This window comes from Anas acuta, chromosome 5, assembly GCF_963932015.1.
Source record: "Anas acuta chromosome 5, bAnaAcu1.1, whole genome shotgun sequence".
Taxonomy (NCBI): Eukaryota; Metazoa; Chordata; class Aves; order Anseriformes; family Anatidae; genus Anas; species Anas acuta.
The window spans coordinates 26,116,454-26,140,541 of NC_088983.1; the positions used below are offsets into that span (position 1 = coordinate 26,116,454).

Consider the following 24,088-nt stretch of genomic DNA (forward strand, 5'->3'; position numbering starts at 1 on the left):
AAATTGTGTGGCTACATAGGTTCTCCATTTTCTGCTGTCTGGGGTTTTAGGAAGTCTTGACTATGTAGGATGATGACAATTTTTGGTTTAGGTATTTGTCAACTGTTTGTTATATACACATTTATATATATGTATATATATACATGTGTGTATATATATATATATATATATACACGTGTGTATATATATATATAAAAATGTGTATATATATACATTTATATATATACGTATACATATATACATTTTTATACATTATTATATACATATATATATATACATTTGCAAATGACATTTGCTTTTTCCATTGTATGTAAATAAGCCATCCAAGGTTGTAAACTACTTTGTCTCTTCAATGTTTAGAATGTGACAAGACGAGGAAGCAGTCCTGGCAGCCTGGAAGTTCCAAAAGACCTTCCTGATGTATTGAACAAACAGAACCAAATGCGTCCTATAGACGACCCAGGCGTGCCATCCGAATGGACATCGCCTGCTAGTGCAGGCAGCAGTGACCTCATCAGTTCAGATAGCCACTCTGACTCGTTCAGTGCTTTTCAGTATGATGGCCGCAAATTTGAAAGCAAGTATACTTTTTCAAAGTAGGAGCATTTTTGGTTGACTGCTCGTGAATTTCCTTTTCCGAGTTTTCTTTTTTAAGTTATATGCCAGCAGTCTTCTGTAAAAAGAGCTTATTTTGATTCACCACAGAAGTCACTAGTAAGTTAATGGAGCAAGCAGGATTCTTGAGAGAATCGTTTTTATAGTACATGAATAAAACAGTACTGAAACATTGCTGTACAAAAAGCTGAACAACAGTGCACAGAAGTTAGAAAGCAATATTTATTGTCTTTTCTCTGGAGTGTATCTGTGTTTTACACACAAAATGTAAAAATGAAAGACTGCTTACTTCAGAATTTATTTCAATTCTTTTGAAAAATTTAGGTAAAAGGTAAAGAAGGCCATCTGATATTTTTACAGTGGTCTTTTTATAACTGTAGATTAATCGAGATACTAAACGTAATATCATAAAATTAGTATGCTATTCTAATAACTTAGTATGCTTTTTATTCATTTCATGCATCTGTTCCCACTCTTACTCATATGAAGGGGTTATTGTAGTTGCTTGGAATTATGTTTTCATGTATTACGAAAGGGAGAAATAATGTTTGTATGGCAGAAGTATTTATTGATGAAATTGCAATTTTTATATATATATAGATGTTATGTAACTGAGTTATGTTATTTGACTACATTTGAGCATGATACTTTGTCTTAAGTGTTGAAAAAAACATTAGCCAGAATGTCATTTGCTGTAATATTTGTAGTTTGAAGTTAGTACTTTAATGAAAAACTTGGCTATTTCTTTCATTTTACAGATTTTGCATATAAACTTCTTAATGTATGTTTCCATTATTTTTACTTTATTCTCATTTAGGTACGCTTACAGCGACTAAGCAGAATACAGGACATGCAATAGGAATGTCTTCTCCAGAAGTTCAGTCACAGTTTTGTGACAGAAATGAGAATGTCCATAATAGCCAATTACTTTCTGCTTTTACATCTTATGTAAATTGTGCAACAGTGTGTTGGAAGCATAGGAGATGTACATACAAGTTTTACATGGAAGATTTTGGAGGTGCTAGGCTTTTGTATTTTATATTAGTGGTATTTTTAAATTGTCAGTTAATACAACACTTCCCTCATACAGATTTCAGCTTTGGCACCGAGGCAGGGACGCCAGCTTCCACTGATGTTGATGCAATTTCAGGACAACAACAGAGTGCTGAGGAGCAAGAAGTAGCCAGTCTAACTACACTCCACATAGATTCGGAAACAAGTAGTCTCAATCAGCAACCATTGTCTGCTGAAGCTGCAACTATTACTGGTAAAGTAGTTTAAAAAAATAATAATTTGTTTCAGAATTTTTCCACCCATCCTGAAGAATACCAGGTTCAGGTTCTGTGATGAATCTATATTCTGTATAAAGCAATTCTTGGAATTCAGTTACTGTTTGATTGCAATAGAACACTAATGTGTGAAATAACAATTGGAAATATTTTGTTTGACTTAGCTACATACATAATCCATTTCTTGGTGTTAAATGTGTTTTAAACACTTCATGACATAATCTATGTAATTATCAGAGAGAAAATGTACCACAAAGTGTAAGCTAGATCTTACCAGTGTCCTTATATTACTGGTTGCCAAATAGCTAGTTTTGAGTAAGTTATTTTTCCTTGAAAGGCTTTGCAAGTGCTTTCAAACCAGTGCACAGAAGTCTTACGTGATTCTTTTGTGTACACCCTTCTTAACCTCTCTCCATATTGTCTATTGTTAAACTTGGAACTTTCAATGTGCAGAATGTTACTGTAACATGTAAGATCAGCTTCCATTTGTGTAACTTAATTCTTTTTCTTTTAGGATTTTCCCTGTTTTTTCATAGAAGTAAGCCTGTAATGAACCAAACTAGTGTTTCACAACCTCAGTCAAACTTGAGACTCCGCCAATTTATTTTGCAACTATTTCTTGAGAAAGAGAGAGGATTAACAATTAGATTAACAACCATCAAGTGATACAGTTAACCCAAATTGAATGGGCTGCTTTCTGAAAGAGAGAATCTCCCTCTCTCAGAAGTATTTGGAAGAAAGGTCTCTCAACATATTTCATGAATGAGACTTGAAGACATCCATAGTCATTTTTATACTCCTTGTTCCATAACCGTTAAGTGCTACCATGCCTACCACAATGCTAGAAACATGTACTGATTTGTCTGTGAAAGCTTACACCTACCTACAGTGTCCTGTTCTCTGACAAATCAAACTGCATTTTCAGAGATACTGAAAAGACCATCATTCCTTGCAACTATTTTCATATTCTGAAATTGCCTTTCTGCTGAAAAAGCATGAAATTAGCTTTTTCAGAGTTGTTGTTTAGCTTGTTCAGCAGTGATCAGCATCAGCTTGACTTTTATTCTCTTCACTTTTCTCTTTGCTGTGTGTTGGTTGAGAGTCCTTGCAGAAAATGTTTTCTGTTTGTTTCTGTGTTAATAATTTCATTACTGTTTGGTGTTTTTGTCTAAGTTTGCACTATAATTGTTAAGATTGCAATTAATGATGGAGTAGTCCATTGAGGAAGTTCCGTGGCTGTCTTTTCTTGTTGTTTGGACCACTGTTTTAGAGAGGCAGCTTTTGTGTGTCATTTGTATCAGTTAAATGCAAGGTTTCCCGAGAGACTTGTGCACTTTTACTGTCTGTCTCTGTCCGACTGTTCCATGCCCCCAACAGTGTTGGAACCCATTGTCTAATTTCTGCTAAATTGACATATTAAAAGAAAACAGAAGTTTTTTTGTTTGTTTGTTTGTTTTTTAATTTTTGTGAAAGATAGGCAGCTGTATAGTGAAAAACACATGTATGAAGAAGAGTCCTATAACAGGAAGACTGCAATGTGAATTCTCTTTATTAGATACCAGAAAATCTATGCAGAAACTGAACTTCAAAGCACATTCATAGGAAGACAGTTTTCAATAGCTCTGCTGCTCAGAAACCTACTTGTTTCTAAACACATTTGAGGGTTTGGGGAAAGAAAATTTCTTCTTGGCATATAGGCATTATTTCACATTCTTAGCAAATGACTGAGTTTACTATAGACTGCTGTTTACTAGCCTTGGAACAAGTTAAACCCATAGTATTCGCTGTCAAATTTGAATCCATATACGCTGAGGTATCTTCTAGTGCTTCTTAGATGACTCCAGTAGTTCAGTAATTTTTCCATAATTGTCTGTCCATTATTTTCCATTATATGAAAGTCTGTTTCCCTCTTTCCCTCTCTTCTTCTCTCCCCACCCCATTGCTTTTTCTCTGCACCCATCTCAGTCCCTCTTAGTGAGCAGAATGGAGAAGTAGGAAAAGATTTCTTTGAACATCTTTAAATGTGTATTTTATATTATCTTTGTGTGTATGTGGAAAACAAGGGACCAGTAATGAGTGGAGAATATAATTTAACTGTTGAGTTAAACTGTCGTCTGTGTGTGAAGGAGTAGTGGAAAAGGAAAGGCACCACCACAGTTTGTCATTTACAGAAATTAATGACATTTATATGTATGTCCATCTCTCCTGCATAGAGGTGTTGCTTTAAACATGGTAAAAGTTGCATTACCTTTGTCATTTAAAACAGATGGAAACCTTTGCAGTTTAACAATTTAAGTTCATTTACCACAATTTCTGTTCTGATAACACTTCACATTTTCTGTCAAGTTCTTTAAACAATGTAATTTTCTTCAGAAGAAAGTACATTGACAGCCCAATAATTTGGGGAAAATACTCTTAAGAGCCTCATTTTTGATTTGCTATCCCTAAAGTCCAATTAAACTTGTTTAGCAGAAGATAGTGCAGAAGAAAAACACAAGTACCAGCTCCCTCCCCCTCTGTAGATATCTAAGTAGAGATCAAGTAGTTGCCTAGAGAGGTTGCCCAGTGGTGATCATGGCAAGATGCCTTTGCAACACTGCCAAACTTGTGTTATTATGTCTTAGAGGAAATAACGTTCCTCGCACTACATAGAACATTCCCTCCACATGGATTTTCTAATCAGCAGATAAACATCAAAGAATATCAGTTCCTGGTATGAACTTTTATTTATAAATTAACATGTATGCATCCATAAACCTGGAAAAAAATAGTTGTTCCAGCAAAATTTCTGCTTAAATAATTTGCTGGAGAGAGATTTAGATGAAGGAATGTGCAGAGAAATTTGCCTGATTCAGAGCACTGAAAGTGCTCCAGAATAAATGCATTTAAAATATTTCAGACTTAAAATGGAGCTCTGTTAATCCATTTGACTATCTGATTTTGATGTTCATCTCTCAGCTTTCCTGCATGTAATTCGTTGTCTTTTGGAGCACCATTCACAGGGAGATCTGCTTAGAGTTTTTATAACTTTTCTTTCTCTCTCTCTTTTTTTTTTTTTTTTTTTTTTTTAACAGATTTGGTATATTAAAGTAGTTCAGTTTATTTTAATGCTATGCTTAGTCAACATTTCAGCTCAAGAAAATAGAAAAGGCTTTTAAGGTAACTGTTAAAAATTGCATTTGCAGGCTCTGAAAGTGCTTCTCCAATCCAATCTGCTCTTGGATCCCGATCACAGACACCCTCTCCTGCCACTCTTCATGCAGATCATATTGAGCAGAAGGATCTGCAGCTGGATGAGAAGCTCCACCACTCTGTTTTACAGACGCCAGATGACCTAGGCAGTATCTGGAATAGAAACTATAAACCTGTTCTTTTTTTTCCTTTCCAGTACAATGTAGTAAAGTAGCTAGTACCCCATTAGCTGTAGACAATCCTGTACAAGTCTATTTCATTTACACTTTTAAAAATATTTAATTGCAGTTATTTTCTTTAAAAGCAAACAAAACCCTTTTTGCATTTTGTCTTGCATTTCATTGGAACTATTTGCAGTAGATTACTGGTCCACACATTAATAATTGTTCTTTTTGATACGTAGAGTTGTGCCAACTTAACTTGCTATGTCGTCCTCCCATGGACAGTTCTATCATTAATGTACAAGTAATAAGACACGATTTTTAAGTAGTGTTTTAATTTCTTCTTGGAATATCTGTTATTTTCCCTTTATTGTTTATAAAATATTTAATTACTTTAGTTATCAAATTCTAGAATATGTTTTGTAATGTACAAAGTTCCCATTTCTCCCATATTTCATCTCATGGAAACAGAAGGTCTGATGCATGTATCAGACCTTTTTCTTTTAAGTAGCCTACTGATGGACAAAAATGCCATCATTTTGCTTTATACTTCGAAATCTACAACCCAGAAACCATTAGTGTCTCTACCACAGTGGTCCAGATCTTCAAAAGAAGAAGCTATGTGATCAGGCAGAATTCAGGTGTCATTTTCATTTTGTGGGAGCTGCAAGATTTTCAGAAGATCTCAGCAGGTTCTGGTGCTGAGGTGTTTTGAAAATAAGTGTGAGAGGAACAGGAGGAAAAATCTGGATACCTGCAGCTTTAAAACTATGGCTCTTCAGCTGGTGTGGTGTGTTTGTGTAGCCACATCAAGAGCGAGCCATTGTAATCTATCATTTTTCTTTGTACAGATGAACTGAAATGAACAGACCTTCCACCTAAAAAGACTGTTCATTCATATAATGTGTAGAGATAATGTGTACCGATGTATAGAGAGAACTGGTTGAGGGTAAGACTGCATGATGGTAGGTTACTGAATGTTGCCTCTCAGTCATACAAATTTACCACTTAAAGAACATTAGCCAGAGAAAACTGTTTACTCCAATCTTACTCATCAATTTGCAAGTAAAATACATGGATAGTAGATTCTAAGGAAAATCATCTTTCTGTTTTATTGGAAAAAAATATAAGGTTGAAATGTAGCTATTCTTGGAGGGAGGCAAGTGGAGTTCTGGAGATTCATTGAGTCCAAAATAAGAAATTAAGGAACTTCTTACAAACGTATTGGCCCAGTGAGGTCCATCAGATTAGTATTAGGGCTGCAGCAGTGACCTAGATTATTACTTATGGAATGAATATAAGAAACAGAACTATTCTTTTAGAGAGTTTGAAAGTAGATTTATACATGTAGTTAAACATTTTTGAGATGGCTTAATGGTAAGAAATATCTTGCTCTAAAAGCCTTTTTCCCTTTGGTTTTAAGAAAACTGTATGTAATAGTTATAGCAGAACTTTTCTTTCTCTGAAGTAGGTCTCACTGTACTTTTTTCTTCCATTACAGAAACTAGTGAATTTCCCTCAGAATGTTGCAGTGTGATGGCTGGGGGAACGCTTACAGGATGGCATGCAGATGTTGCTACTGTGATGTGGAGGCGGATGCTAGGAATTTTGGGGGATGTCAATAGCATCATGGATCCAGAAATTCATGCCCAGGTTTTTGATTACCTCTGTGAACTGTGGCAGAATCTGGCCAAGGTAAAAGAACAGAACATCTTCTCCAAGCTGACCTGATTGGTCAGGATTTTCAGAGGGAAAAACCATCACTATATATATTTCCCTTAAATGTTTTTATCTTTTTGTTTTGTTTTTTATGATTGCAGATCAGAGACAATCTTGGTATTTCAACAGATAATCTAACTTCACCATCTCCACCAGTTTTAATTCCACCACTAAGAATTCTAACACCTTGGCTGTTCAAGGTAAATTTGAACACTGAGCAGTGAAACAGAAGTAAAAAATTGTGTAATGTGTGTAGCTTACTTTTGTCTTCTATGAATAATAAACATTTTTCTAAAACTGTAGGCAACAATGCTGACTGATAAATACAAACAAGGCAAGCTACATGCTTATAAGCTCATTTGTAAGACAATGAAGCGAAGACAAGATGTATCTCCAAACAAGGATTTTTTAACTCATTTCTACAATATAATGCACTGTGGACTTCTTCATGTTGATCAGGTAAGTTTAATTATGATATTGAAGTTAAAATAAATAGAGCTAACAATTAAGTTGTTTTGTTGGGAATACTGAATGGATTTTAGTTGAGTAATTTAACTTTGTCTTTAAAAACAGTTATGTGACTGATACTTTTTACAAGCTTTGATAACTGGCCCACATGTTCTTGGTTGTAATCAGGAATGCTTTTTTTTGTAGTCCATTTCAAGCAAATAAGAGGGCAGAAAGGGTACTCTTTCTTTTTTTACTGATTGTATGGTACAGATTGAAGCATACAAGAATGAAGGAAGTAGATCTCTCTAATGTCTGCTCTTCTTCTTACTTGCTCCCTGATGTAACAGTTCAGCTAGTGGAAAAGTAAATTGTGCTCACTGTATGTCTGGAATAGTTTATTTCTACAGCAGGTATAGGAACCAGCAAAATGAGACATACTAAGTATATTTAATCGTGGGAGTAAATCTTTATAAGATTTAATATGAAAAAGTCTGAAAATACTGTATGGTTTACACACTCTTTTTAGAGGTGTACATCAGAGGTGGGAAAAAGTTGTTTTTGTGACCTTTTTAGATGAGCACTTGAAGGTATGGGGAGAACAAAGGTTCAAACAGCCCTGGCTTTTTAGCTGGGCTAACCAGAACTACTTTAAAATTATTCCACAGACAGCTATAGATAGGACGGATCTCCTATCTCTGTCCTCTAACAACTACTTTACTCTACTTTTGTTACTGGATTGAAAATCTTCATATAACATATTGCCATCTGGTTGGATACCATTGTTATTGGAAAATTATGTGGAGGGGGAAAAGGGTTTCCTTTTTGCCTAATCTTGGGATGCTTTTTAATACTGATTATATTTTATACTTTTTCTAATACTTTGGAAGGGAATGCATCATGTACGTTATTTTAAAAACTGCTTCACTAAGTCTACAATCACGTAATATACTGTGTTGAATAACTATATACCAGGTATGTTATAAAACACTTTATTATAATTCTTTTATGGTTCCATAAAGGATATAGGTAAGAGCTTAATACCTTTCTAAAAGTTATAGTCAGGTGACACTTGTTGGAGGGGATTTAAACATGTTGTTAAGAATGTATGAGCAACTTGATGTAGTGAGTAGTATCCTTGCCCATGGCAGTGGGGTTCGAACTAGATGATCTCCAAGGTCCCTTCCTATCCAGCCATCCTATGATTCTATATAAGAAGTGGTTATCTCACTATCTCTCCTCTGTAGATATTTAAATGAATTGTTAGTCATCTATTAAACTGTTTTAATGTAAGTGGATATAAGATGGGACCTGGTGCCAAGCTGGTGCAATAGCGTCCAAAGTTAAATCTAGGAAGTTAATCCATAAAGTATACCACAGTTTACTTGTATTAATGTGAATATACATGAGGAATATATATTTTTACTGCTACGCCTTCCTCAGTAATGAGAATTTAGAGTGTCATAATTGCTCCAATGAATTTGCATGCTTTTTTACTCTCAAACTTCAGTAAATACCTGCCTTTTTCATTCAATGTTCATCTTCTTGACATTCTTCTTTTCCTTTTTTCCTTCTTCCTCTTGCAAGGATATTGTCAATACAATCATCAAGCACTGCTCTCCTCAGTTCTTTTCACTTGGTTTGCCTGGTGCCACCATGCTTATTATGGATTTCATTGTGGCAGCAGGAAGAGTGGCAGCCTCTTCTTTTCTCAATGTAAGTGCTCATCAGATCATTCTCATTTATGGGCAAATAGGAAGGATATGAGAGAAAACTGAGCAATATTTTTCCTTGGGTAGGGGGTTCATTTGTCTCCAGACGTCAGTGTAACAGTTAGAAAATACAGGTACTGTCAGTGCTTCACTCTAGAACACTACACATGCAAGTCCTCTACAGAAAATTTAATGCAAAGAATACAAAAATTACTGTTGAAACAGTAATTTGGGAGTCCTAGAATTTATGACTGCTTTAAAATGTTTTAAAATAAATGTCCATTTAGACTGTAACTTCATTTTAGAAGTATGTATATATGCGTATATAGATATATTTGTATACTGGGTGTGTATGCATATATAGATACATTTCTATATTTAATATACACACATATATACAGTATATCTATATCTATATACACACTGCAATGGCTTTCATACTCTGGCTCAAGAAGTCGTGTATCTGATAGTGTTAGCCTTTTCAGATGTCTCTCTGATATTGTTACCTAGGCATCTTCAGCCTTGTATGGTGATATTGATGTGTTTACCTAGGTTTTATTGACCTTGCATGACTGTACTCTCTCAAAGGTTGACAGTACTCCCCTCCAGTTGTCAGCAACTTTTGGCTGTTTCTCAAATCATTCTCCCTTTAAATCACCTATGAAATTTAGCTTCCCTTAAGACACTATCAAAGCTGACCTTTGTCATCTTCTTACACCATTATCTGTCACATCCAGCAGTCTCATGTCACATCCAGTGATTTTCCACATCCAGTTCAGTTAGCTTAACCTAAGACCCAAGCCTAGTTAGCCGCTCAGTCATTTGTAGTCCTAACAATTCCTCAACTTCTCTTCAGCCAGCTTGGAAAATGGGAACAGGGAGTGTGCATGAGTAGCAATCCATGGAGGTATGGATTTACTCAGTTTACTCAGCTTTGCAGAATTTGCAGAAGGAGAAAGGAGATAGCTGTGCAGAGTTTCAGTCATTGTTCTTTATTAAGGCAGCTAGAAATGTCACCTTCCAGATCGCAGTAAGAATACTCCTCTTTTTTTGTGTGTTTTTTTTTTTTTTTTTCTTTTAGGCACCAAGAGTTGAAGCACAAGTTCTTTTAGGATCTCTTGTCTGTTTTCCCAATTTATATCACGAACTACCAGCTCTTCACCCAAACATTCCGGACATTGCTGTGTCTCAGTTTACAGATGTTAAGGTAGGAAATTAATTATATGTGGATAGTATTCAACCACCAAGTATATTTTTAATATGATGATGTTCCATGAAATATTAACTACAATTTTAAGATTCTAAATTTTTTCATGAGTCATTTCAAATAGATTATAAGGCTTAAGAGTACAAAAAATCTTGTAAAACTTTATACTTATAAACATACTGATTGTTTACTTGAGCTTCACTGAGAGGGACAGTTGAGTCAGAATTCTTCCTGACATTGTTCTTAAGGCACTGTAATCATTTCTTCTGCAGATATTTCCAAAGACTTCTTTAATTAATATAATTTTGATTGTAAAGAATATGAATGTTTAATACCTACCTCAAAGTGACCAGTAGATACTTTGTGTAATACCCTTCATGGCTATTCACAGAAGCTAGCTTTAAGGGAGATATTTTTTTTTGTTTGTCTGTTTTGTTTGATTTTTTTCCCCCTGTGATATATTATGAGAATATGTTGGATGAAGAGTTAATTAGCAGAAATTAGAACAGTAACCTGTCAAATATTCTTGGGGTAGCACAATAATGAGCATTTGGAACAGATGAGAAGCTTGGAATAGAAGCAAGCAAGCAGTTTGTCTGACCATAACTCTAGAGACTCAGCTAAGCTATGTGCCTGTGTGTGCTATAATAAAATTCTAATTTCCTAAGATTTCATGTGACAGAGATTTCATGTGGCAAATCAGTGAGTATTTTCATCTTTGTTTTAGGAGCTCATAATTAAAACTGTGTTAAGCTCAGCAAGAGAGGAACCGTCTGGTCCTGCACGGTAAGTCATACAAGAAAGAGCTTCTACATTAATAGCTATATATATATGTATATATAGAGACTGTAAAGTAAAACTTTGTATGTATTTTATTCATGTTTTTCTTCATCACTATAAAAACTGTCATCCACCATGTTAGTTCAAACTTGTTTGTAGAGATAATAAAAGACATTATGTGTCAGACCAGAGGTTGATAGTCCTTTCTCTGACAGTGGATAATAGAAGAAGGTGTAAATATGAGTAAGAGCAGAAACCTTATGCTCTCCCATGCTAACCTGTTGTTCAGCTCAGGAATTTTCTGTACTAGACGGGCACTTTTGAGTTTGATTAAGGCCAAGATTATTTATGAAGGAGGTATGGTTATCTTTTATTAGTCCACATTATTTGGAAAAACAGAAATAATCCAAGGTACTTGAGCTCTTCTTTACAGTATGGAAGTGAAGTAGAAAACATTGAGCTAAGCATTAAACTGGGAACAACTGCTGTGATGCTTAAAGCCTAAGCACATTCATCAAATAGAGAACTTCAAAGAAGATAATTACCACTCTTCTTTATTGTTTCTTAAATTATTTAGTGTTTTGTTCCTCCTTCCCAGTCCCCAGAGTTACAGGGTCCTGCATATGGGATTGGAATGGGAATCTGTAATCTGAAGAGCACATCTTAGTTCCTTGTGTCTTTGGATAGTGTCTATATATGTGGTCATTTAATATATTTTTACTGAAAGAAAAAAAAAAAGTAAAATACGGGAAACACATGCCTGAGGAATGTTACAGAAAAATAAATGCATTGCACCTTAAATTTTTTTGCTGGAAAACCAACAGCAGTTTTTATTGGCCTGTTTATCTGTTCTTCACTTGAGCTGGTAATATCTCCCAATGCAAGAAAGGGAAGGGAAGGGATGTCCTGAGATAATTTTAATTTTCATGTTCATTTTCAGCTCGAAAAGCATAACACTCTCCATTCTGCTTTTGAAAAAAGTGTTTTAAATTCAGATGGTTCAGAACATTACTGCTTATTCTGTGGCAACTTCAGTTCTGGCAGTGTAGCTGGGAGGAGAAAAGGAACATTCTACATGTCCTAATACCCTGTCTGACTGTGAGGGTTTGTATATAGGAACAGGAGGCATGTGTGCATGCCTGACCTTTCAGAATGCTGAGTAATCCTGCCCCCAAACTGCAGAGTTGGAGTACTGTATGTAATGGTATTAAACAAAGATTAAAAAGGAATAGATTTCCAGTGTCTCTTTGGGATATCTGTGTCCCTTTCCTTCTTCTGGGAGAGGGATGGGTATGTCTTCATTGTGGGGAGAATGATGTCTCCACAGCTCTTGAAGTCTGACAGCCTCAATCTTCAGGGGCAGTTTATTTGCTGGTCTCTCTGGAGAATCGTCTCTCTGATACCATCTGCTTCACAGCAGTACAGAGTTCACCTGTGTTACGGTTTAGGTTACGTTCAGGATATGCATTACAGTTCTGCCATATCATCTCAGTGACTAGTGGAGACATAATTGTCTTTATAGTTTCCTAGCAGATAAGTTTCATGGAGCTTAGGTTCATAGCTTTGTATATCTCTAGCAAATCTGAGTGCTGTTGTTGTTACCCAAGCTATGAGTCTATTCCTTATCTCTTCCACAGAGGCTCAGTGCCCTGTGTTACGTTGCATACTTGCCCCAGCTGAGCTTCAGGGGAGTCAGTTATCTGAAAATGCATTCTACTCTTAGATCTCCATCTGTAAAGATTAATAACTGTGTTAGTCAAATTCTTCTCCTACTGCTGACAGTCTGAAAAAGAAGCCTTAGGTTCATCATCTAAGTGTTCATCTCTTCATCTTCTTGTGCTGTTAAGGCTGCGACTCTGCAGTCACAACATTGTAGGCACACAACTATGCAGCTTTTCAGAGGCTACTCAAAATAACAATAGCTACCCTGGTGTTCTTAGTAGAAACCTCACAGACTCCTGGATATTTTGCAAATCAGTGTATGATCAGATGTAGAATGATTCTCAGTAGTCTGAATAAAACTTTGAATTAGTAACATGGACTTAGAACTGCCTGCTCTTCTATATACTAAAGGTTTGTTTTCTGATTCAGCTTACACAAACTATGATTATTGTTGTATCTGTGCTTTGCTCTTATTTTCTTTTGTTCAAAAAGTATTGAAACACGTGTTGTGGAAACAGCAGAAGCGTAGATTAGGAAGAGACTATGAGCATTTCCATAAGCTCCTTCTTTTCTGAGGCAGAAGTGTATATAAAACATTTCTGGTAGTAGTTTGCATAACGCTTTCTGAAAATATTCAGAAAAATACAAAGAGGAAATTTACAAAAATCTTAGACTTCCAATATTTAACTTCTATGGTTAGATAGTTTTTGTTACTGGTATATAAGAGAATTGTTTACTGGAAATCAAACTCTTCAGTGCCTAACTATGTCAGAAGATTTCTTATTGTTTCCTTCCTTAATTGTGATTTAGAGTCAGTGAGCTCTTCAACTTTTCTTCCTTAAGTAATATTTCCCCAAATCCTTTCTCATTTTTGTCACTTTTCTTCTGGACTCCCTCATTCTTGTCTTTATTCTTGAATTGTATTATTCAAAATGGAGGCAGTATTGCAATTGTGCTTTCAGCAACAGTGTACAAAGCAAGCATCTACACCCTCATTGTTGCACAGCATTCATTCCAAGGTGTATTTTTGCAGCCTATTAGCAATTTAACAATTCTTTGTAGATTTGAAATGTTTTTTGTACTATACATCTTCACAGACACTTCTGTTTCTTTTTCTATTCCAGCATATGATTTTCCCTTCCCAGATCTAATGTTTTGCTGTTCCCATGACTAGCTTTCTTCTTGTTGATTTTTGGGTTGCTCTGCAGTTTTATACAGATGATTTTGGATTCTGAAGCTGTTTCCAGAATATTTGCTGTCTGTTTCAACTTGTTCACATCTTTAGTTTTATTTCTGTAGTCTATATTTTATACCTCAAGTTATTAGTAAAAGTACTGACTACACTTGGGCCCACAATAAGTTCCTTTATGGTTGGCTTTTGAAATGACCCACCAATTTGGTTTTATATCATTGGTAATTGTTTGAGTGCAGCTCTTCAATCAGTTGCATGCCTCCTATGCTGCTGTGGTTTCCAGTAGGCTGACCTTTCTTTAAATGCTTATAAAAGAGTCATGTGGGACTTCTTACATTTGCTGTTTACCCTTTTTCACTAAGGTAAGTAGCCTGTGAAAGGAAGATAATAGTTTGGTTTCACGTGATTTATTCTCAGTAAGTCAACTTTGTCTGTTTCTTAGCACCATGTTTTTTTTTTTTCCTTTTTCATTTTGCTTGTAGTTTTTTATCTCTTGATATCAAAATTGGATAGATTATAATTGTCCACAGTTAACCTTTCTCTCTTTTCTTAAGATACATAAAGTATTTCCTTTCCAGTTCCATGGAACTGGATCTCCTTTAGTTTTTTAAGATAATTACAAATGATTTGGAGATTGCTTAAGCCTAATGTTTCTGAGCAACTTTCATACATGTCTACTTCTTTGAGCCCATCTATCTAAATATACTTTACTTTTACAATTTCCTGCTTTAATACAATATCACTGTTTTAAAAGAAACACTGATAAATGTTATTTTAAATATTTAATCAAAATATGTACAGTCTCAAGCATTCATTTACTCCTTATTTATTGACAGTCTAAAAAAATGTAAATATCTATGAACAAATAACTTTCCTCTCTCCCATCTGTGTCCCAGAAACTCTAAAGAAATATGTACAAACTCTCACACTGGGTAGGAAGGATCTCCAACCATAGTTTTTCCTTTGTCTTAAGAAAATATTTTTTAAAATAAAATATTAATATTAATTCAAAATATTAATTTAAGAAATTAAAATGTTTAAAAGAAAATGAGAAAATATTTTGAATCCATAAAGTATATAGAGATTCAGTGGTACGTAATTGCTTTTAGATTTTCCGGTTTGTCCTTTTTCCTTTCTTGTGTTTTGACAGGGGTAGGTGGGATTATTTACTCTTTTTTTTACAGGTAGAAGTTACAGGATTTTAAGTATTTGTTTAGTTCTTTTAGTAATTAAAACAAAACATTTATTAGGTTTTAGCAGGTCATGTCATGAATCATAAAAATTATGCATATTTTTGAAGCATGTTTTTCAGCTCTTTATCTTCCACCACTGTTTTGCAGATGTGTTGCTCTTTGCAGTCTTGGTATTTGGATCTGTGAGGAGCTAGTTCATGAATCCCATCATCCTCAGATTAAGGAAGCATTGAATGTGATTTGTGTTTCTTTAAAGGTGAGAGACTAACAATTTTACAATGTACAGCATCTTACAGATACATTGCCTGTTCAAAATCATGATGACATTTTAGCATCCTTACTTCACAGTGTCATTTTCAGTTCTTACAAAAGCATGAATTCAGTTTAATCATTGGATTTCTAAACTCTTAATATTACCTGTATTATAATTTACTCTTACTTAAGTTTGGAGGAAATGGTGTGCTGCAACGTGAGATAGTGGATTCTGTTTAATGTATATCATTAGCCACTTCACTGTGACCTCTACCCATTGGAATATAATAGTCCATCACCCCATCTTCTCATAAATAATCCTTGCAATTCAAGTTTCAACAAAAGCACTGCCGGTTTTGTCTGACTTTGTCCAGCTCTACCCCTTCCCACATCCTGTACCCAAGGTTCCATCAGGGCTCTCTGTATCTCTTTGTAACTAGCTGACTTCTTGCAAAACATTGAGGACTCTGTGGTGGGCTAAACTTTTCTAAGGGTCAAACTCCCAGCTGCTCACACATTCCCCCTCCTCTATAGGACAGGGGAAGAAAATAGGATGAAGAAGCTTGTGGATTGAGATTAAGACAGGGAGATTGGTCACCAATTACTGCCATGCTCAAAACAGACTCAACGTGGGGTAAATTTGTTTAATTTATTGCCAGTAAAAATAATTTGCGTAGTGAGAAACAAAGATAAAAAAAAATTAAAACAACACCTGCCGCTGCCTTCCCCTTTCCCCGGGTTCAACTTCACTCCTTCATTCCCAGCTCCTTACCTTCACCTAGTCCCCCCCACACAGAGGAGATGGGGGATTGCAGTCAGTCCATAACAGTTCCATAATGCGGGTCCTTCCCCTGGTTGCAGTCCTTCAGGACACAACCATCATCTCCCTTCTTTTCTGACCTTGCTGTTTGCACTGTTGTTTCTCTTTTTTATTTTTTATTTTTTTCCTCTTCCTTTCCCTCTGCCAGGGTGGCATTTTTGCCCTTTCTTAAGTACGTTTCCACAGAGGTGCCACACACTTGGCTGGCGGGCTCCACCATACCCTGGGGTGGGTCTGTTGTGGGCCTGTCTGGGACCTGCTGTGTCTGTGCAGCCCCTAGCCTATTCTCACAGAGGCCCCCCTATAGCACCTCCACTACCAACATATTGCCACTCAGTATAGATCCCTACAAAGGCACTGGAATGCAGAAGTGTCGGAGTCTTTCCTGCTCCAGCATTTACACATCTTCTGTCTAGACTAGACATGGGTGCCCAAGGAAATCACATTCTCTACTAATTGGCATCCTGTGTTCCCCAACTCTGATGAACAGTACTGTTGAACCCTCCATGGTACATTCTCCTGACCCATTACAAAACGGAAAAGCCAGAGCAGAGATGAAACAGAGGAAACTGGAAGGGATCCCAGTTTTGTGAGCCATCTGCCATCATATGCAAAAGACCTGTCCTAAGCCAAGTGAATGCCTCGTGCTCTTTGGTTGACAGAGCAGAGCATCCAGTGTAAGATGGGGACAAGGAAGAAAGTGGAAAGGTGACAAAAGCTGAGGGCAAGCAGAATTTTCCCGAAGGTTCTCATGCTTCTTGCTTACCTGTCCTCGTCTTGCCCCCACCAACGAAATCCCATTAGTATCACTTCTTGGGCCTCACCAGATGTTTAGAGGAAGGTAGAGTACTTAAGCTGCATGTATGGAAGCACTGGAAGATGTTTGATTTCCTGTGGTATAAAATACTTTTCTGTGCTCATTACCAGACAGAATCATGTAGGACCTGTTGAAAAATCTGAATCCAAAGAGAGGTCAAGAGTTTGCATCAAAGTTTCTGTGATTATACTGCCTATTGAAAGGGAATAATGAGAACTCTAATTTGGTGAAACATAGAGCTGTTTTTATGGTTATTATAAAAATGAATTTCCAGGTTTTAACAAAGTATGTCAAAGGAGATCCCTTATCAATTGCTGTTGCAAGCAAAACAGGGAACTTCCAACTTGGGGAAATGAATTTACTGCCAATTAAAATAAATATTTGATTACCAATTTGATTAGAAAAAAAAAAAAGCCAAAAGCATTAAAATACATAGGTAAAATGCCTTTCCTACCCTGTTTCCCAATCTCAACTTCACTCCAAGTTCTTCTCCTCCTCTTCCAAGTTATCACTGCAGGTTACAGTCAGTCCCATGAGCAAGGCACCATACATCACAAGTTGAAGGGGTGTCTCTTTTCCTTCTCTCTCACCCTTTTCCTCTGCTCTAGTGCGTGCTCTCCAAAGGCTGCAGGGAATATCAGCCCTGGGACCAGCTGTGTATGACAAGAAGTAGCTCCTCACCTCCTGCTACCAACACCTTGCCACCTAAACCCAATGCAGTGGTTCTGAAAACAATTTGCAAGATAAAATTTTACAGTCCCTGGTAGTCATTGTGCCATTCTGCACGAACACCTTCACATTACATTATTGAAATCTGAATAATTTACTGGCTTGATATTAGCTGTTTTGTTTGAATTTGTTGGACATGGCTAGCATGCAGTGATTCTCACTTAGAAATGCAGCTTACTCACATACAGCTTGTTCATTGTGGTGCAAGGCCTATAAAATGTTTCTGAATAGATTTGCTGTTATTTGTCTTTTGCAATTGACAAATTTTCGCTATTCTGAAACTAGTGTCACTGGATTTCAAGTCTAGTCTTGAGATTGTGTATTGATGGTAGTACATCAACAGCTTTCTTTCATCATCTATGTTAAAAGGTTGGAGTTTTAGGGCTTTTCTGTTTGTCTTTTTTCTTAAACAAGTGCTTCTGCTCTCCCACTGTTTTGAATACCATTCCCTGTTAGTTAATGTTTTATGAAATAATTAGAATATTAATAAAATCATTTTATAGCATTTTACAGACTTGCATTCATGTTCATCAACAGTAACTTCAAATTAAATATTTCCAAGTTTGTTTTCAGGAGCTTTCTACACACTTCTTGTTTACACCAAAACTCAGTAGTCTTTCTGTATATATGTGGTGATAAAAATTGGGTGTACACCTGTTATACATAGCTTGTGCCAGATGTTGCTGACTAACTTCTTTTCAGCAAAGAGAATCTGAAAAATATCTTAGAAAATCAGCTGATGACATCCCATGAAGCAGGATTTGAGTCTGCTTCTAAAATGGATTGCTTCAGGGCTTTTAGTATTAGTCTCTAAATTGCAATTTCCTGTTTTGCAAAATCACATTCATGCTTTGCAGCTTTACTAATTTTCTCTTCCAGGGTTTTCCCCTCGCTTTTTAATATCCCTTAACTAATTCATTTTATCAGGTTCCTGTGCAAATTTGGTATTAAGCCAATGACACTGTTATCATCTTACTTCTACAATTTATCAAATTTTTGAAATATATTTAATCCTGACATTCACAGTGTTTTCTCCTATTTTTCTTTGATGTGTTTATTAAACCAATTATTCGTATCTCATCTGTATTAAATATAAATTACTTCTTGAATGAGAAGACAAAGGTGTTTATATTTCTACTTTTATCCAGGGCATGCTGGCTTTTCTCCCATTTTGAGCAGTGGTATAAACTCACAACAGAACTTAATCATGAAATGATTTAATATATATCATGGGAAAACAAATTAATTTGTTACCTAAGCAATCTCTTGGTTTTGAAGTACTCAGCTATCTGAACTCCAAGAATTTTCTCAGTTTCAGGATAAATGAATGGATAGAGAGCTATAGTCCTAGTCCAACCTACTGATAATTACAATTGAGCAAATAATATTAAATATAAATGTTAGCAATGATTATATGCTTGTTTGTGAAATACAGAAATTATTGTCAGAATTAAAATTGAGCAGCTCATTCCAAATCTCACCACACTTCCCTCAGTGGTATGGAGATAACTGCTGTAGCTGTGTTAACCTCTGCTGAAGTCTGAGTTCAAAAGATCCTAACCAGCCATCCAGACCTCTGCATCTCATGATTAAATTATACTCCTCTCAAAAATGTTGCAGATACACCACAAAAATATGTTGTACAGGCTTAGCTGAATGAGCACTAAAATAGTTTATTTGCAAGTTTGGACAATGTTAAACTACTTATGTGACATCCAGAAACTAATGGGTCCTTGCAAAGATTAAAAGTATATTAAGACTTATCCTTCTAAGAAAAACCCTGAGAGTAAGGTATCAAGTTAAGTGCCATTAGAAGCTTCTCTTATCGAGTAACTTAAAAAAATACATCCACAATTACACTACTAAATATAAAATAATATAAAAGTAGTGAATTCTTATGCTTTATTAAACATCTTTCTGAGTTGGAGAATGGCTGGTGGATTGTTCGTTGAATTGCACAGCCACTTTTAGGCAGCTCTGAAAGCTCTTGGAAAGAATTCAGAACAGAGTAGTGTGAATTCAAGGGGTTGAATTGTCCTGCTATGGAACATAAACCTGGTGCTGCTGCTTGGATTCAGGAAGAGTGTCCTTGCAGGACACGCAGCTGTTTGTTCAGAAGTTTCCTTGTATTCTTTTGAAACATGGTTGGTAGACTGTGCTGGGACAGATTTCTGAAGTAGATGAAGGGTTTGAACAGTTTGGGACAATCTCTGTATTGGTAAAAGCTTCATACCTGGTGCTCTTTGCATGCATAAATCTTGAAAAATTCAATGCACAAGATTTAAATTTTATTCATATTCATTATTTTATACCTTTCAGCCTTACAAAAGGAGTCTCCAATACTCCAATACCTTGTTCTCTTTTTCTTTAAATAAAAAAAATTTTCTCTCCAACCAGAGAACAGAAAGAGATTAAATAATTTGCATGAAACACCACTTGAAATCATTCACTTAATTCATTTTAGAGCTTGATGACCCCCTTTTTTTATTAAAAAAAAAAAAGCTCAGTTTTTATATAGTCAACAGCTAACTGTACAAAGTCTCTAAAAAGTCTCTGGGTCTCTCAGGCAATTTTTCTTCAATTCACTAATCTGGACATTCTGCATTAAGATACTCTGGCTTGACCACCCATTCTGTCTTCTTCAGTGACTCTGGGGTTTTCTTGCAAGCTTGTAAGGATATTTCCAGCAACCTGGATTTGATCTCAAGTTCTGTAATCAAATTGTTGCACTTTCAATTTTATTTAATTTTTTTGTTGCCTGTTGAGCTTGAACATTAGAATCTGCACTCTGCTTACTGCGCTTACATGATGTACCTTCACGGAATGGAGAGAGGCTGTTTTGTGAGGAATAAAAAGTAATGGTGTTCTTATCGCAAGCTCTGGGAAGGCTTGCGGATGTAAGATGTCTGCATTGTTTTGGTTCAATAACAGCAGTAGTAGGGAACTGTGACCGCTGAGAAAAAGAGAACAAGAACACTGAGAACAAGAATTAACTAGCCTGTCTACTTTCTGGCTCTGTGGCTGTCTTATAAGAGCAAATCACAGTCTTTATTTATGCTTCTGCATATTAAATAAAAAGTGTTAAAGCATGGTACTCCATACTTTTGCTTATCTTTGTACCTTTTTGTCTTCTTTTCAAGACGTTAGATGTAAAATATGATAGCTTTGCTTTGTAAGAAGCTTGCTCAGGGTAGAGCTTTCTTTCAGTGTATTTTTCACCCTCACACTTTTGCCATTCAAAAATTTTATTCTGCAATCCTTAATGTTCAATTCAGGCTTTGTTGCCCAGGTGTTTCAGCTTTCCTAAAGCTTTTTTTTTTTTTTTCCTTCTCCCTATAGGTTTGTAAAATATACCCATCTCTGAAAGTTAATAGCGCTGGACTGATTAAGAACACATTCTAAGAAGCCAAGAAAGTAGATCTAACTATTTTTATAACATAATTCTGACTTAGGAGGTAGGCACTTAGCCACCCTGCAGCACGCACCTGTGATAGTTTCACTGCTAAGTGAGATTAAAACAAGTAATCTACATTATTAGTCTTTTAAGAAAGGAGGAATTCTAAAGTCACTCATCAGAGAAATAGAATAGGATTTTTCCTGATTAAAGCATGGATTGCCTAAGTATTTTCTGTGTGATTTGCAATTCATCGGAAGTATGGTTTGGAATACTTGTTTTCAGCAAAGATACAGCATTTTTTTAAATTAAGAATGTATTTGAAATTCTTCCGTTCCCCATATGCTTGGGGCTATTATATGTAATTTATTCTATGAATTTTGTGCCATCTTCTAAAATCTGTAGTTTTGCTGTGCTAAAATAACCATTTTGAGTGTATCTTTAGCTTAGATTTGTAGGATTTTCACATCCTAGATGAATGAGATTCACTTGTAAAATTGACTTTGTTATTTGATGCACAGCTTAGTGTTTGAAGGCAACTATAACACAGGAAGAAGCCTCAGTTACATGTCCTGTGTATTAACAATTCAGAGAAATATAACCCTGTCTCTTCTTTTTCTTTGTTTTCCCTCTTAGGAGTCTATTGCAGTGCATCCACTCGCAAGGCTAGAGATTGTAGGCTAGATTGCATAAATCCATTCACGTCAGCCTCAACCCGCACAGTTAACTTAAGCAGTTTAGGAACTGTTTAAACCAGGCTCCAGTGCAGCAACATTGTGCTACCTTTAAAAGACAACACAGAAAACAGGAGTTAAGTGTAGAAGTCAGGGTGCATGCAGTTCCACTTAGACTAGTGCTGTACGCAGCAGTTGTTAACACTTGGCTGTTCACATACCTTGGTTCTCAATAAAGGCCTCTGAAAGCAAAATCAGATCCTTGTTTTTTTCAGTGATGTGTTAACATTAATAATCACGCAGGTACTATGAAATTAATTTGTTTGTTCTGGCTTCATGGTCCTATACTAACCAGTCTGACATTGAACTTGGAAGACCTTTCCCTCGTTGTGTGCAGCTCACTAATTGTCTGTTCCAAAACTTTGATGTTAACTGATAACATTATTTTATTCCTTTTATATTTTGTAAAATGTGTTTTTTTTGTTTTTTTTTGTTTTTTCCTGTAATAAGGTACATAAGCAGCTAAATGTATAAAACTGTCATCAGAATTCCTGACCAGCTTACCAATTAACATGCTATTACATGAAATCACATAATGTCATTACCGTGCTGTGTTCTTTTCTAGTTTCCCAATAAAACAGTAGCCCAAGTTGCCTGCAGTATGCTGAACATGCTGATACATTATGTGCATAGACTTCAAGTGTATCAAGCTGATTCACCTTTAAGAATTATTCAAGTAAGTAATTTTTAAATTTTTTAATTATTATTCTTTTAAATTTAACAGTAAAACACATTTTACTAAAATTAAAATACCAGAATATTGGCAAGTATGTTTCACAAAATTAATATAAATATAATCTTAACAAACATTAACAGTATGGGTTCACATAACACTTGCTAGCTTCAGTATTAACATGGAAAATGGCTATATAATGCTTTTTTTCCTCCAGTACAATTTTGTCATTATTTACATGAGCCATATTGTCAATTAAGTCTGTTATTTATATTAAATATGGGTGAATATGTATGTTTAAGTTTAGTGAGAAAGTGATTACTTAAAATATGGATCTGCAATTCTGTTCTACATATCCATTGAAATTTGTCAGTATTAAGCAAATATATATATATATATTTTTTTTTTTTTGAATACGCTTTAAATAACAAGGAGTTAGGCTATGGCCTCTGAGAGTCTTAACAACAGAAAAAAAGATAGAGGCCACCCAAGTAACCAGAAAGGGAATTGTATAGGTGCTTCTTAAGAGGTATAAGAAGTATTTCTCTGTGCCTGTGCAGTCATGTTACTGAGTCGTAGGTGAAGGGAGAGTGTTTACAAATTCTAGTATTTCTAAGAAATAATGGAATTCAAATAGTCCCATACACAAACCTTCATCACGCTCTTTACTGCACCCTACAAGTGTGTTGGATTAAGTTATCTTCCTGCCTAAATATTTGGAGTAGCTATGTAATTTCTTTGTCCCTAATGCACCTATGTCAGCCATGAATAACATTTTCCTTTAGTGTCTTTGAAATTCAATTAAAAGGGTTTTATTTACAAAAAAAGTGGCCCTATGCTTTGTCTCAAAGTAACTTAAATAGAATTTAACCATGAATCTACCATTGTATCACATTTACCTGCTTAAAAATTCATTATATAAACTGAAATATTTTAATTATATTTGTAACAAAACTATGCTATATTTTCCTCAGATTCTGATAGCAACTATTACTCATCTGTTACCCAGTACAGAAGCTTCCTCATATGAACAGGACAAGAGGGTAAATACTTTCCATTCCTTTTTAATGTGTTAATATTATTGCAAAGGTGTGACAGAGTTTTGTTACAAAATTTAAGATGTGCCTTAAAGCAGGTATTCAGCTTTTTAAGTATAATATAGTATAGTCTTCCCAGACTTTCAGCAGTATTCTTTATGAAGTGAATTTCTGAAGTTTTTATAGGAAAATACACATTTAAAATTAATTGAAATAGATTGCTTTCAGTAATTAAAAAATCTTATGTCTTTTTTCCTTATGCTAAGTGAACTTAGAAGTAATGTAGATGCTTCAAAATTATTTTATAGTGAAAATATATTTTTCAACTTGTAGAAAGTACATTTCAAAATACTTACAAGGTTATGATTTTTTACTTTTTCCATTGTAATTACATTTTTGAACAAGATAGTTTGTAATATTCAGATGAATTTGATTGTTGTCATCCTTCAAAACAGTTGCTCTT

General features: G+C 35.3%; 1 protein-coding gene across 16 annotated transcripts in view; it reads left to right on the forward strand.

The window, feature by feature from the left end:
• Window positions 1–24,088, forward strand: part of RALGAPA1 (Ral GTPase activating protein catalytic subunit alpha 1) — a 127,842-nt gene that overhangs the window by 49,486 nt on the left and 54,268 nt on the right. For 8 of the 16 annotated variants that reach the window (XM_068683319.1, XM_068683323.1, XM_068683320.1 and 5 more), the window contains 13 exons: window positions 361–577; window positions 1,433–1,633; window positions 1,706–1,882; window positions 5,090–5,242; window positions 6,759–6,952; window positions 7,078–7,176; window positions 7,280–7,435; window positions 9,011–9,139; window positions 10,217–10,342; window positions 11,070–11,128; window positions 15,317–15,425; window positions 22,481–22,591; window positions 23,563–23,631. In XM_068683319.1, coding sequence (XP_068539420.1) covers window positions 361–577; window positions 1,433–1,633; window positions 1,706–1,882; window positions 5,090–5,242; window positions 6,759–6,952; window positions 7,078–7,176; window positions 7,280–7,435; window positions 9,011–9,139; window positions 10,217–10,342; window positions 11,070–11,128; window positions 15,317–15,425; window positions 22,481–22,591; window positions 23,563–23,631 — 1,800 coding nt within the window. The remainder of the gene's footprint in view (window positions 1–360; window positions 578–1,432; window positions 1,634–1,705; window positions 1,883–5,089; window positions 5,243–6,758; window positions 6,953–7,077; window positions 7,177–7,279; window positions 7,436–9,010; window positions 9,140–10,216; window positions 10,343–11,069; window positions 11,129–15,316; window positions 15,426–22,480; window positions 22,592–23,562; window positions 23,632–24,088) is intronic. The other 8 variants (XM_068683326.1, XM_068683329.1, XM_068683331.1 and 5 more) reach the window with 3 other exon arrangements.